Here is a 15,154-nt window from a genome sequence, read left to right on the forward strand (position 1 = left end):
ATTGATTACCACATAATCAATTCAAGAACATGATGCTTTTCTCCCATTCAAGTTGTAACTGGTAGAAGAATCGATCATGTATTTTTGGTAGAGCATCGGAGACTTGAAGAAGACAGGTCGAAAATTTCCTCAATGTGATCGGAGTTCAACTTGAGAGTCCAGAGTCACATCAGAGTAAACCTCGACGTTGGTGAGTAAATCAGCCGAAGTGCAACAGAATAGTAATTAGCAAGGGCGAGAATTGCCCTCTCTGCACGAATACCCTGTCTCTGCAGAAAGATACACAACAGACTGTGTTGAAACCCCCCTCTTTTTCAGGACATGGACGTTTAATTAAACATAGCGGACAATAGTTCATTATCTGAGCCATCAGGTATGATTAAGTTGAGGCGGATACCTCGAATAGAAACATAATAATGGCCGAACTCCCCGTTGATATTTGAATCACTAGATACAGCCATATTGTTCCTAGTATCCTGTCCCCATCCTATGAGGATCGGAGTCAGCTTTTGTTGGCAGATGCTATCATCAAAGTAGCAACAGCCTTGACAAGACCCAAAGGTATATGATTCATATCTGTTAGAAATCGTGTAAATCCCACTGGTACTTTAGAACATCATCCCCGGCATTTTGCATCTAAAGACATTAATGGTTGAACCAGACCATTGAGAGTTATTCCAATCACTATAGACATTGTCCAAGCGACGACAGATGCCTCCAGGGCAGGCAATCAAACTGTAACACTTTGCATTGAATTTGTGCTGAGATGAACAAAGAGATAATATAAGATATTAACGAGATGCATGATCATCGGACGTGTCATTGACCACTAAGAGAATGTCTCAAGCTGTGATCTCACATCGACTGAGGTGCTACTCATCTTACATGCCAATCTAAATTTGAACTTCTCTGTGCCCGTAAGAACTCATTCCGTGGGCACTGTAATTGTTGGTAGTCTCCTGACTAGAACTCTCAAAGATAACTGTGGTCTTGGAAATGCTCATACCCAAATACAATTCATGTAGTCATAGGGGTAGCAAACCTTTATAAACACGATGAAATACTTGACCGCACACCATATCTCAAGCTTTCTCATACCTCGTTCATAGAGATCATCCCGGCTATGGCTCAATTGTCGGAGACAATAAGCCCATTAACTGGTGAGACTCCTTTACTGATGATGATACAAAATCGATTTACGATGTTTCCAGGACCTCTCCGAACAACGGTCATTTGTTTTTTCGTATTTCAGTTAATTGGACTTCTATTTGCCATGCTGGCGCTGGTCGCCGGAATCTTCTCGACGTCTTCCCGCCATGCATCGTGGTGGAGACTAATGCTCTCCTGGGCGGTTTTTGCTTTTTCATACACCCTGCTTCTTTTCGAAGGTCATGCATTCGAAGGCATCCCGGCACGCAGCATATGTATACTGCAATCTTCGCTCACCTACGCGGCACCCCCTTTGTCAGTTTCTCGAACTATCTGTGTTGATAATGTTGATGATAATCGGCAGTTCCGCGGCCTGCGCTTTGGACCTCGTGCTGGATGTGAGTTCGCTAATTTTTTACAGTTTCTACTAACAAATGTTTTGGCAAGGTCCACCTACGCGTGACGAAAAGGATACTGGGGAGAAGGGTGAAGCACCCCCAGCTTATACGCTATGGGGTAATGTATGAACTTGTTTGTGACAGCAAGGTTCTGACCCCATTATTTGCAGTCATCGATTGCACCTTATGTTATTTTTATAACTGTCATTATCATCTCGTTGGGTGTGAGTGATTAGCTTATATACGGGATGAACTATTAATCTTGATGATTATAGTTCGCTCTTGCCGCCCCAGATGTGAATCTTACTGTGGTGGCGTATTGCAGTTTGGATAATCATGTTCCGTATGTTCAATTTGATGTTGCTTTCCCACATCACACCTATTCTTGGAACAGAGGTCGGATCACAGCAGGACTTGTGGTTATCATTATTGTTGCCGTACTATGCTTCAATGGTGAGCGTTCGAATTACCTTTTCCTCCTTGGGCGATAATATTGACAATTGATAGTGTCTTTTTATATTGCTTTTCGGCGCGAGTCATCGTTCTGCTACAAAGGATTCTACAGATCGGCGTTAATACGAATCAGTAGTTTTAGTTTGTTCAGTCTGTTTGCCATTATGTGAGTACCATATTTTCAACTTACAAGCTGGTAGTCTACATTTGATTTTCTGGCAGCATTGGTCTTTTCTTTTTTTTACTGGCGTTCATCGGGAAACACAATTCTGTCAAGGGACTCATGGACCTCAACGTTATTCTCTCATTAAGTAGGTACAAAAAACTCTAGCCTCGAATAATTGCTCATGAAAATAGTGCCTGTTGCGGGTACCGTGACTTTCGGCAGCCATAAAGTAAGACGGTGGAGAGATTCAAGTAATGAAACCATTATTAAGGTGTCATATAGGATCTTCTAAATGCATTGATTTTCTGGAAGAGAAAAGAGCCTCTCAATGCCAATGTCCAGGATGTTTCGATGGATGACTTGAGACCCCATATCTCAGTCCGAGTCGGTAGAAACACAGAGGAGAACCTGCCTCCGACTCCACAAGAACTAGACTCAGATGCTGAGTATAACTAGTTTACTATAGTTCTTTTGTCCTTCACATATTACATGGTTCGTTATGGTCAAAGACAATGTAAAGGCTCCTGATGAATTACTACCAAGAGTTTAGTAGTGCAGCAACAATGGCATGACCATCTTCCATCCAGCTTTTACAAGGCCGTAGTTTACGGAAGTATTGTCCTTATATATGCCGCTCCATACAATTTTAATTTCCTTTTATGGTTGTAGCTTCTCCTTATTTGGCCAAATGTAACAGCGAGCTGAACCGCATTGATTTTCTTGTGACTGGCACGGGATATCACGGAACTGTGACTTTCTGTCACGATTACTTTTTCTCGTCTTACTCGGTTACTCCCTGGTACTCCATAGATAGTTTATGTAAATTTGCTTTTAGCTTTTCTCAAAGAATCAATGTCGGCACCTGAAAGGCGCCCCCGTTTTTTTGATTCCATCATATTTAATAACCCTCAAGGAAGGAGCCGAGTTGATGACCAACTGTTCACTGGTGAATCGGTATGAAATTTATTTGCCCCCACACCTCTGACTTACACATACTTCAGCCTTGGTGCATGGAATACAGTGCGACTATTCGACACAAGGGCATGAAAACCCTGATCTACACTTTTACTTGGGTAGGTCTCAATCTATCTCACAGCTCCCCGGGAGCTGATGAACCCCTTGCAGGAAGATCCTGAAGTTGACATCCAGCATCTCGATATTACTTCTTCTGACTCAGTTTTAGCAATTACCTCTGCTGGGGATAATGTCCTCCACTATGCAATTGCTTCCTCGCCTCGAAATGTGAGTTAGAGTTGCTATTGTAGTTATATTTTCATTTTACCAAGATTCGTAGTTGCATTGCGTCGATATGAACCCTTGGTAAATAGATGCTTCCCTTTGGCTTGCTCACCTTATCACTAAGCTATATACCCAGTCAAGGTCACCTTCTGGAGTTGAAATTAGCTGCAATATCAAGCCTTGAATACTTTGACTTTTTTGCGCTGTTCGGTCGTGGCTACCATCCCCGCTTTCGCGACCTGTTGGATAGTAAACTCGAACATTGTCTCTCAATTTACGCTTATGAATTTTGGAAGGTCAACGCATCTGCATTTTCGTCATCAACCTTTTACGACTGGGGATATAGTGGAAGAGTCTGCGGGAGTCTACGGCGAAGTCGAACGTTTGTGCGATTGTGAATCATTGGAGGAATAGACTAGCATGTGGCAATCAGAACTACGCTTGGTGTGGTTAAACCCCCTCGTGGTGGCTTTGTTACGCAATCCTATTTTCTGTTGGAATTCGTTGGGAGTTCCGTTGAACTAACGGAGAATGTTACTTGATGAAGGTATAGTTTGAATCTTATAACGACTGGACGAATACTCAAGTACTTAGGTGGCGTGTACTAATACATCTGTGATACTTTGGATCCAATTTTATCAACATACCTGTTCAAAACGCAGAACTATTTTTATCTGCTTGTGCGTTACTCAAATCTCACAACAAGTCGAAACCTTACGGGCATAACGTAGGCACTCCTCGAGCATTACACTCCTAAATGTTGTCTGTCATACCTCAGTCATGAGGGTTTTGATAAGTTAAAGGCTAAGGATTGTGAAAGTCTCAACGCGTTTCGCATCTACACCGAAACAATCCTTGAGTACATATATTTCTCATCTTCCCATTTTGATCTAAATAGTGGGCCTTATCTATGCATCCTGTTGGCGGGCGGAAAAGATTCAGTGGTCAGAGTGAAATCTCGAGGCTCAGGAGGATTTCATGGGGAAAACTGTGCTCAATTTATTATACAATTATATCAAATAATAAATTGTTCACAGCTGTTAGTTTTTGGGACAAATCATCACCTTGCTTGCAAGGTCTATTCTACCCCAGAATTGAACATTTTTGATGTGCAGGCACACTTTGAACTTGTTTTGTTTTGAAGCTTCCACAAAGTTCCACAACAACTTGCCCATTCTCCATCTACATGACATTCTGAACATATGGAGGCCCTGTACCCCTGCTGTACCCACTCGCGGCGTGCCCTGTGCGCGCCGTGTTTTAGATCTACAATATTTACCAAGCAAGGTGTGGTCCACAATAGTGGAGCCTAGTTAGGATTCAAGGAAGGAATAGGAACCGATAGGAAGTGCAATTGAGACCAAAGGCAATAATCATGCGGGTCACATCTCGTAACGGATCTTAACGGGATGTGATGCAGTGTCCCCGAAAACACCTGACGGGCAGTATCCCGTCGAACCGATCCGGACCGAATGACAAGTGTACTGATTGTCACTACGACTTTTTCGTGGTATTCGGACTTCTCTCGAAAGCGAGACCACCTCTGTGACTAAACGATGCCCTTGCCTCAAAAGTTAGGAGACAAGAGGCCCCCTTCTCCAAATACATTGAAAGAATGGGCTCGATTAAAGAAACGTTTCAAGTCAAAAGGAAGCGATCCTGAAAACAACATTGCTCCGAAACCTGCGTATTCTGGCCATTATTCAGTCTCCACCCTGCTTGTTGCGAAGGATCGACTCACTGTTTCAGACTGGGATGAAGTATACATTCCATCCTTCTCGTGTTTTCGGCTTTCTGAATTGTGAACAGGTACTCTCCCGTAAAGAAGGACCTGAAACCACTAACGAATTTTCCGATACGGAAGCTGCTGCCTCTGTGAAAGTTTCTCGAAGCTGTCTTGCCCAGTCCATGACTTGCACTGCATCTTTGTCGAAAACCAAGCCCAACGTTATGCGAGACGTCGTTGTTCCGCTCAAAGCGATTTCAAGACCTCTCGAGGATCCTCGTGCCGATGTTAGAATTCCTGACTCTCAGATGATTTCTGCAATGACCGATAACGGTGAACCCTTGTCTAAACTATTCAAATTGCCAGAGGACTAATACTTTGACAGGCAATGGCATGGAGATGATGGTGCCTGCAGAAGTCGCCGTCATGAAAGCTTCCGGTAATGAAAAACTCAACCGCTTCTCACGGGAAAGAAAATCGCCAGGAGGATGGAGATCTGGGGAGCCTGCCCTGGAAAGGCCTTTAGCGTCGCCCCCTGTTGTCTCGCCTGCTCCAAGTTCACAGCTCCCGCGTTTCTCTTGGTCTAGTAAAAAGTCGTCGAGACTGGTGCCTGTCCCCCCTGCTCTTCCAAAAACACAGAAGTTCAAATCTCCCGTGTCAAAAGGATCCAGACAACGTTCCGCGCCTTCTTCAACCACCAGCGTTACCCAGTCTTATTCGACGTTCTCTTATGTCCCAGTCGGTAAGTTTTTGAAACTACATGTATATTTTATATGAATGACCGCCCGAGTTTTCATAGTTCCGCATTTGATCGATTCCGATACTAGTGTTTTAAGACGACTCGAACACGCACTGGCAGCGCTCTCAAAACCTCCGCCCGCTTTAAAACCAACATGTCCAAACTCTTGTACGAGCTTCAACCGTGATGATCTTAGTCTTGAAGTACCCATTGGTGGCAGTGGCAGAGAGGGCAAAGATAGAGGATCGGGGAATGGCTTAATGACAAACAGATACCCACTTGCATTGAGTCAGTCAATGAGTACACTGCCAAATACAACTGCCATGGAATTGACGGCTGGGCATCTGCCACTGATATCTCCTCGCCCAGTGGGTTTTCGTAGCTCCAGTAGCTCATCCCCATCTTCTAGCAATGATTCTCAATCTCGAGCTTCCCCAACATTGGTTCCTGAGTTGACCGTGTTAGAAGGTTGCAAAGTGTTTGTGGATGTGTGGATGAGTGATGGGCAAGATACATCTTTGCTTTACATTGATATTGCAAAGAATCTGGGTGCTCAGGTATGTGGTTTTGAAAAATCAATGCAAATCTTCTGACTGTTGCCAGGTTGTTAGAAGAATTGGACCACAATGTACACATGTCGTATATACATCTGGTTGTGAAAGGACTGTGGAACAGTATCTGTTCGTAATGCAATCCTTTGTCTTCACCTTCTTTCTACTGATGTATTACTGTTCAGTGCCCTGGACAAAAGACAGAGACCGAAAGCCGTCGGAGCGTCTTGGCTAAGAGACTGCAAACAAGCCACCGCGCGTTTAAATGAAGAGCTTTACCTAGTGGATATGGATGAATATAGACCTGATCCGACAAACCAGTTTTTCTCTGTAGAGAGCAATAACAATAAGCCACACAAAGTTTGTCTCCTTGACTGATACACCTCATGTCAATGCCTGAATCCTTTTATCAGCGTCGGAAATCGTATATCCCGAAATTCTGCGGTACAAATGACAACGAAACCAAAAATGGAGACATATCCGTCGATAAGTCAAATACTTGCGAGTTTTCAATTTTCCGCCATGCGGTGCTTACGGCTGACGTTTTTTCTACAATTTGCAGCTACGGTCATTGACGAAATGACACCTTTAGAGATAGCCCGCTTGAGACACAAGTATGGCGGGTTTGTCGTCGCGCACAAGCGTAGAAAATGATCTGATACAACTATTTTCTGTGGGGTACAATTCATGAGATTTTTGTTCAAACCTGAGAGTTATAATTCCCGCTACCTTTGTGAGAGGTATAATTTTCCGGTAGGTGGGAAGAAGAGAACCAACACGGTCCCATTGAGGAACAGCCGGGGCCCATGCTACATACATAGTGCCATTGTGTAGGCCGTGGATGCTTGCAACCAACAATGATCATGATCAGCGTAAGGACAGAACTTTTGCCGTAACTCGTGCGGCACCAGTCCCACGCAGTTCCGCGCAGTTCCGCGCAACTTTATGCAGTTCCGTGCAATCTGTAAATATACAACATTGTGTACAAAATCCTGCTACATAGTCATATTGCTTCTCAACTAATTCCAGACAATGATATTGTACAATGGAGCTCTACAGGTCCAATTTAATTTTCCTATCCCGAAATTTTATCTAATACTTGAGTTTGTTCAGTAGCCTTCACTGGATTACTAACTAAACTATCTATTCTGGTGTCTTACTAACAATGATTCAACAATTGAGAGCAAAAATATGATTGAGCAGATATTCTGAAGCTTATCTGCTTCATAATCTTCAGATGTGAGTGATTGGTATTTGTGAGATATTCTATGTACCCAAATAGCAACAATCACATTAATAGCTTGAGGGAGATAGTCTATTTAATGAGATTCTTATTTCTCTGATTGTTAGTAAAAGCTGGGTGCAGAAGTTATATGCAGATCCGCGCAAGTTACATGCAGGATACATGCAAGTTATATGCAGGTCCGTGCAAGTCAAGTGCAGATCCGCACAAGTTAGGTGCAGATCCGCGCATGTCAGGTGCAGATCCGCACAAGTTACATGCAGATCCGTGCAATGTCAGGTGCGGATCCGCCCAAGTTACATGCAAATCCATGCAGATTGAAGCACAGAACTTTTGCAGTAACAGTTTCCACAAAGTAACTGCCACTCTTCACTGCAGTTCTGTCTACATTAAATGTATCTCAGTTGCCTGTCTGACTGTTCTAAGCTTAATTCTTGCTCAATTGTTTTATGCTCTCTTCCTGTGTGTCAAGTTCAGATATTAGTCCTTAGTTATGTACACAAGTAAGAAACCGAGTCCCCTAATCAATATACATGTAATACCCCCACCATAGAATGAATTTCATGTCTATAACACCTGCATGAAAATGGCAATACACTGAATGTACTTGATGATATTCTTGGAGGCTCATCCATTCACCATTGCTCAGCACATGTTTGCATGTATACATTGTAGCTGCATGCTTCTGCATTGTAAATGTATACATATGGTGCAACTGCATGTGTTGTTATCCTTACTTAAATTGATCCTGCATTGTTACTACACTTATCTCTATACTTTGTACACTTGCCAGAGATGTTAATTTAATCTGCAAATTGATCATGAGACCATTAAGAAGCCATTGAACTAGTGATCCAGTTCAATACAATTGCAAGGAACTACAAGCTTACTTCTCAACACTGTTGTGAAGCCCTTTTGAGTAGAGAAATCAAGATGTGCTCCCACCAGACTAAAAGGGTGGTATAATCTTCATCATATGAGCCAATCAATGTCATGCTACCCTCAGATACCATTGAAACTTCCAACAAAAAATTGAATAACAGTAATGTAGTGCCATTGCAGGTAGAGTAAAATTTGCCAGTCTATTGTTTGACCCAACAGTCTCAATGAAGAGACCTCTTTCACCTCCCAATATCACACTGGCACAGTGTTGTCAAGGCCTGTAGTCATTGCCCATTATGTCTAATAACTGAGGATCAAGCATTTGTTGTCATTTATAGATAATTGAAAGGTTGGAAGGATTCATTCAACATACCTAAACAATCACTGTGCTCCCATTGCTGAGACTAGGTAAAATGGCCTGCTCATCAAAAGTATAAGATGGTAAGAGTAAAGTAGATAAAAGTGCAATGCTTCTGGAGTTGGTTTTGCATACAATTTATGATATTGACTAGGACTCAATGATTTGTTCAAATGGAATCAGTATCAGTAAACTCTTCAAAAAGTATTTATTGAAGTTATACTTTGCTGGGTAAGTGATCCGTGCAAGTTCCGCGCAAGTTACACACATGTTCCGTGCAAAGGTCCGTGCATGGTTACGGCAAATGCTAATGGCCCATTATCTTGGGACCAGGTATGTGCTTACTTATTACTACCTATAACTATGATACTCAATATATCTCTCTCATTATCTTGGGACCAGTTTGCCTACACTATAGTCACTCCACTTAGTTACTCCACCTCTGCCACTTTGTGACGCTTGGTTACCAGGTTCATTTTGGAAATAGATGCATTGAATTCTATTCACTGGGAGGAATGTATTCCCTGACTGGGAAAGGTTCAAATGGTCCCTACAAACTTGAAGAAGCAAAAGCAACAGCACTTACCACTAAATCCCACTTGCTAGATCACCTGGTAGATGTAGTTGGTATTGGGAGTACATGTTGTAGCATGCTAGGAGCAAACTGGAGCTCAAAGGGAGCTATGGGAAGCAACTGAGGACTTGAATGACCTAATAGAAGTACAAGGACATTAAGTATAACCCTTGAGGAGGTTCCTGAGAGGTCCAGGGAGGTCCCTAGGACAATAAGCAGCACAATAAGTCGAAGTGAGACTAGGAATGTGTTATAACAAATGAGGGCTGGTGTGATTTAGGATCTCAGGATGTGAATGTAGACCATTGGAGCAATCACAAGGTGAGGTTATGAAAGTTGCAGCTCTTAGTAAGAAGTGAGGAGGCAAGAGGGGTTGGTGTTCAGTAGGCAAGGTAGATGATCAAAATCAATAACTACTGGGGATAGGGAATAGCGCGTGGTGTTGGAGAAGTCCTGAGGCCCCAAACCCATGGTGGGAGCTATGGTGAGAGCTAAAGGTAGGTGGTAATGAATGAGGGAGCCTTGGGGGGTAGAAATGACCGACCATTCCCTCCTTCTAGAGACAACATTGAGTTTATACATGAAAAGCCCTGCCAAGGAATCCTAGGAGCTGTTCAATTTGGTGCCACTGCTTGTTGTCCAGTGTTGTCCAGATATAGTGCATGTTGCAAACATTTTCAGCCACATCTGCAAAACCTGGATATTCGGCTAAGGGCTGAGAGCAGATCCCAGCAGATCCCAGTGCTGAAAGCACCGAAAGCAACATGCTCTGGGTACTTTCACTGCTGGGAAGTGCTCTCGACTGCTTTCGGACCCTTAGCCGAAAATACAGGTTTTGCAGATGCATTTTTGCTGATGACCCTAGAAAGGTCCATTAGCAGTATCTTATGCACCTAGTTCATTATATTAGTAGCACTCAGGATCTTGGAATCATCTATACTCGGAAGTCTCCTGATGGGCTATCTCCGATCATGTATGCAGATGCCAACTATGCTTCATGTGTAGATTCTTGTCATTCCACCTCCGGAGTCCTGATCATGATGTTGGGAGGACAGATGTTCTGGATGTCAAAATGTCAAGACGTTGTGGCATTATCAACTACAGAGGCTGAATACCCTTGCTGAAACTGGCCAACAAGCCAAATGGATACACTCTTTCCTCTCAGAAGTAGGTCATGGTGTCCCTCATCCTTTTCTCATATGGTGTCACAATCAAGGTGCTATTGTAATCTCTGAGAACCCTAAATTTCACTTGCAAGTAAAATACATTGATATTTGGTATCATTTTCTTTGAAATGTGGTAGAGACTCGAGGTGACATTGCTATTGAATATATCCCTTCTGAGGACAATCCAGCTGATATCCTCACCAATTCTCTTGGTGCCAGCTATTCACAGTCGACAAGTGTCCCTCCTTGGTCTTAGGAAGTTGGTCCCTGACCTAGACTAGGGGAGTGTTGAAAAAATATGGAGATTAGGCCAAAGCAGGTGATATGAGTTCAGTCAGGTACACTTTGTAAATAAATATTTCATCTTCATCTGCAAAACATGGATGTTCGCCAGAGCAAGGATACTGGCTGGAGAGCACTGTCCAGCACTGAAAGCACTCCCAGCAGTATTGATCAACTGCTGGGAGTGCTTTCCCAGCTGGACAGCGCTGTCATCTGCTCTCCAGCTATTAGCCGAAAATCCAGCCTGAGGTTTTACAGATGTTGTTTCATTCTCTTATCTTATGTTTCGTGTTCGCTCCACCATCAGTTGATTTCAGTCCAGTACATATGGCGGACCATTTTATTTATATACAGTAGGTTCGAAACTTCCCCGCCTTCAGCTTTCCACGATACACTGAGGGTAAGTTCATTCAATATTTACTCTTGTCTATTCTAACTTTATTTGTTTACAAGTTTACAAGATGATATTCATCTGTGTCCTAAAAGGACTAAGGCTACATGTAACCCCGATGAACCAGACTTTAAGTAAGAGTGCCCATAATATGTAATAAGAGTATCATAAGATATCAAGTAAAATGCCAGGCTTTGCTGGTTTTGTGCGAAGGAAGTTTACTAATGGGGCGTCGTCGATGGTTCATCGAGGTTTATGGTTCGAGGTAAGTCTCTTGGCCATTTCCCGTTGATAATCCCCAAAAATACGTCCCGCTAGCCGTATAATATGTGTGTGCCAGTCTGCTGCCAGATGGTGAAGTAATTGTTCTCTTGCAATAGGTGTCATTGTTGGTGAATACGGCAGTAATGAGTCGAGCTTTGGTATGTGACCTAGATAGTAAAAGGAGTACTGTAGAGGCCATATATCTTTATCATTAATAAAAAGTGACTTAGCTGTCTTGAGGAGACTTGTTTGGGATGTCTCCTCGAAGCCCTTTTCTGTTGTTTTCCTTCGTGTACGATTTTCAATCTCTTTACTCGTCTCAACCCTCCATTCTGTGTATCTCTTGCATTCAACAAACAAGTGATGCGGATCCTCGAGTGCCCTACATCCAAATCTGCAGTATGGCTCGTCGATTTTTCCCCTTGAAAACAGTGTATCCGCTACAGCCAGCTGACCCGAACGAGCGTATAGTTGTATTGCCGCTGAATATGCTGAATATGCGCGTGTGTATAGGAATTCGCTGGGGGGTCTCGGTTCATAAAGCCATTTTGCCATGCGTACGTTGTTTCGCAATTCATGCAGTGACTTTTCTAACATCACGGTTTCAGTATATACGCGTAGATTCGACTCTGTCCATCCGTGCGACGAGGAATACGGCGTAAATTCGTCCATGTGAAATGTTGGAATGGGAAAGGATGGGATCCGGTGTACGAGTTTCTGAGCTGATGTTGCATAGTGATCTGCCTCGGAGTTCAGAAGGGATGGAAGGGATGTATCTTCGGTATGAGCTTTAACGTGCTGTATATAAGTTGATTTACGATGCAGAATGACGTTTATCCATCTGTAGAAAGAGCGACCGTTGTATCGCCTGATGTTTGCCATTGCTCCCGGATCAGATTGGGCTAAGCCCTCTCTAATTGTTCTAACGCAATAAAGTGAATCAGTGTGGAGAACCGCAATAGAGTCATTTGAGTCCTTAGCCAATATCAATGCCGCCGTGATCCCTGCCAATTCACCGTGAGTGATGAATGCACTTATCCCGGAGACTTGGGCAACAAGCGTTGTAGGGCCCGTCAGTGATGTTGTCACTGAACGTTTGTCGAGTAGACCTGCTGATGCTGGTACCATTGATCCATCTGAGGCCCAAATTTGTTGTTCCGTTTGAATGTGAGGTGATGGCTGGAGACCGGATAGTAGTGCAATCTGGCGTACTTGATGTTCAGCGGCTACCAACAATGCTACGGACTTCCTGTAACCGTATAGACCTTTGCGGTCTCGAAAACGCATCTTGCAAACGCAGTTCGTCGTCACCATCAGACCCAACGATGCCTGGCGCCGTGATTCCTCCTCCTACTATCTGGGAGGCCGGAAGAGACGAGGAACCTATAGAGTAGTCAGCGATTAAAGATGAAATTTTTGAGGAAAGAGAGAGACGTACCACGTCCATATTCATCATAAACTTCGTGGACTTGCCCATCTCCGTCGTGCCCCTTGTATTCATCATATCACCTCCCGCAACACCCGTTGCCGCCGAATCTTCTAGTTCCAACACCGCCTCCACAATCGCCCTCTGCTCAACTCCAAGAGCAGGAAGCTTATCAAGCATCTGCAGCACCACGGCAGCGTTGGCTTTGATAGCGGTCGAAAGGACGTTTACCACGGAAAGGATCATCGCGGGGTCGGTTTGATTTGAAAATGAATCATCAGATGAATGGTAGGATGGAGGAGGAGAGGAACTCTCAACGAATGGGAGGGATGATGTGAGGAGAGGACTGTACGACCTTCCTCTCTTTCATCTTTCGAACCCTCACCATTTGAACCCAATATCACCACCTTCGTCTTCTCCTCTGGCAAGCTGTTTAGCGGCTCTTTTTGCCGAGGGAAAGAAGAGTCGGGTTTAGGTTCAGTTTGAGGAGCATTGGGGCGAGGTCTGGGAGGGTTTTAACGGGTTGGATTGAGAGCGGGAGTCGGTGCGGGTGTGGATGCGTAAGGGGGAGGACTTGGAAGGGGAGGCGGCGGAAACAGAGATAGAGGGATACGAATGTACTCCCCACCCATACACGTTCGGCAATAGCGAAGATGTGGTGAGCATTCTCATCCCTCCGTTGACTTCAATACTGACGCACGAACGCATCTGAGCATAACGGTAGACTTTGATAAGGGTTGACTGTGACCAAGAATAAGTCGAAATATGGCTGCATAGATAGTCTTGAGTGAGGTGAGGAGATAGAATTTGAAGAACGTACATATAGTCCATGAACGGATAGTCGAGCGTGTGTGGAGAGGTTCCCAATGTTGATATTGTTGAGTTCAAGGCATAGATGAGAAGGATGAGAGAGAGAGAGCCCATGCACGAGTTAGCTCCAGTACATGGTCGAACGTGTGTGAAGAGGTTCCCAATGTTGAGAAGAGCCGTATTGTTGAGTTCAAGGCATATATGAGAAGGATGAGAGAGAGAGAGAGCCCATGCACGAGTTAGCTGCAGTACATGGTCAAAGTATTGGAGGAAGTATCGATGTCGAGGATGTCGAGTTGTTGATTGAAAACGGGCCGAAACCCGGACCAAACAAAGCGAAGACCAAACAAACAAAGAACTGATCATGATCGTGAGAGTTTAAGATATTCTTCGCTTCTTCCTTCATCTCTACTTGCTGCAGTGAGTGAAAACTCGTGTAGCACTCGGTGGTCATCCTTCAGTTCGGAACTCGTGTGGATATATCATGGACTAGGACGATAACGGGCAAGGTATAATAGGTTCACTCCTGCTTCCCCAGTCGCATCGTCGTTGATCACTTTCTCAGCCTCGACGTTCCCCTCAAGACGAATTCTCAACGCATTGCTGCAGCCGATCCTTCAACAGGGTATGTTTCTCCTCGCTCTGCTTTCATCGTTAATATTCATGACGCTCGTAGACCCGACATCCCTCGTACTACGAATTAGAGCTAACTCGTTCATGGATCACGCGCTGGTCTCTTTAAGTAGTACTTCTGCTTCTGCAAACTACTTCATGGAATCCAACCTCTTTCCTTGGTTATATTGACTGGCACCATGTACTTGAGCTAACTCGTTCATGGAGTGCGCTCTCTAACTCGCGAAAATCAGACCGCTTTCGGCGGCCTTGCCACCATGTATTTGAGCTAACTCGTTCATGGTCCCTAATCGTTCAGCGTTCAGCTGTCTCTCGCATTTCCTTAATTCCTAACCTTCAGGGCTTCTTTCTGCTACTTTGCCTCCATGTACTCGAGCTAACTCGTTCATGGAGTGCGCCCTCTCTAACTTAAATCAAACTGGTTTCGGCGGCCTTGTCACCATGTATTTGAGCCAACTCGTTCATGGTCCTGAGTCATCGCTCAGCCGTCTCTCCCATTTTCCTAATTCCTAACCTTCAGGGCTCTTTTCGATTGCTTTGCCTCCATGTACTTGAGCTAACTCGTCCATGGAGTGCGCTCTCTAACTCGCGAAAATCAGACCGCTTTCGGCGGCCTTGCCACCATGTATTTGAGCTAACTCGTTCATGGTCCCTAAGTCATCGTTCAGCGTTCAGCTGTCTCTCGCATTTCCTTAATTCCTAAC

The 15,154-nt window shown here is 44.1% G+C and overlaps 4 protein-coding genes across 4 annotated transcripts; 3 read left to right on the top strand and 1 right to left on the bottom strand.

Moving 5' to 3' along the window:
- Positions 1–1,123: 1,123 nt before the first annotated feature.
- Positions 1,124–2,622, top strand: C8R40DRAFT_1074788 (uncharacterized protein; the record flags this gene model as incomplete). The annotated part of the gene is made up of 10 exons (XM_046226766.1): positions 1,124–1,160; positions 1,212–1,547; positions 1,597–1,670; positions 1,718–1,771; positions 1,823–1,890; positions 1,942–2,000; positions 2,055–2,166; positions 2,223–2,311; positions 2,358–2,395; positions 2,449–2,622. The coding sequence occupies 10 exons, from the start codon at positions 1,124–1,126 to the stop codon at positions 2,620–2,622; spliced, it is 1,041 nt and encodes a 346-aa protein (XP_046079597.1).
- Positions 2,623–3,221: 599 nt separating this feature from the next.
- Positions 3,222–3,698, top strand: C8R40DRAFT_1009158 (uncharacterized protein; the record flags this gene model as incomplete). Its single annotated transcript, XM_046222836.1, has 4 exons — positions 3,222–3,239; positions 3,292–3,408; positions 3,461–3,486; positions 3,542–3,698. Coding segments are annotated over 4 exons (318 nt in total), but the record flags the coding sequence as incomplete, so codon positions are not given.
- Positions 3,699–6,322: 2,624 nt separating this feature from the next.
- Positions 6,323–6,712, top strand: C8R40DRAFT_990923 (uncharacterized protein; the record flags this gene model as incomplete). Its single annotated transcript, XM_046236723.1, has 3 exons — positions 6,323–6,427; positions 6,474–6,550; positions 6,607–6,712. Coding segments are annotated over 3 exons (288 nt in total), but the record flags the coding sequence as incomplete, so codon positions are not given.
- Positions 6,713–11,368: 4,656 nt separating this feature from the next.
- C8R40DRAFT_1269145 (uncharacterized protein) lies at positions 11,369–13,253 on the bottom strand (the record flags this gene model as incomplete). Its single annotated transcript, XM_046234017.1, has 2 exons — positions 11,369–12,868; positions 13,020–13,253. The coding sequence occupies 2 exons, from the start codon at positions 13,251–13,253 to the stop codon at positions 11,561–11,563; spliced, it is 1,542 nt and encodes a 513-aa protein (XP_046079600.1). The 3' UTR covers positions 11,369–11,560.
- Positions 13,254–15,154: the final 1,901 nt, after the last annotated feature.

This window comes from Lentinula edodes (genome assembly GCF_021015755.1).
Source record: "Lentinula edodes strain Le(Bin) 0899 ss11 chromosome Unknown C8R40scaffold_69, whole genome shotgun sequence".
Taxonomy (NCBI): domain Eukaryota; kingdom Fungi; phylum Basidiomycota; class Agaricomycetes; order Agaricales; family Omphalotaceae; genus Lentinula; species Lentinula edodes.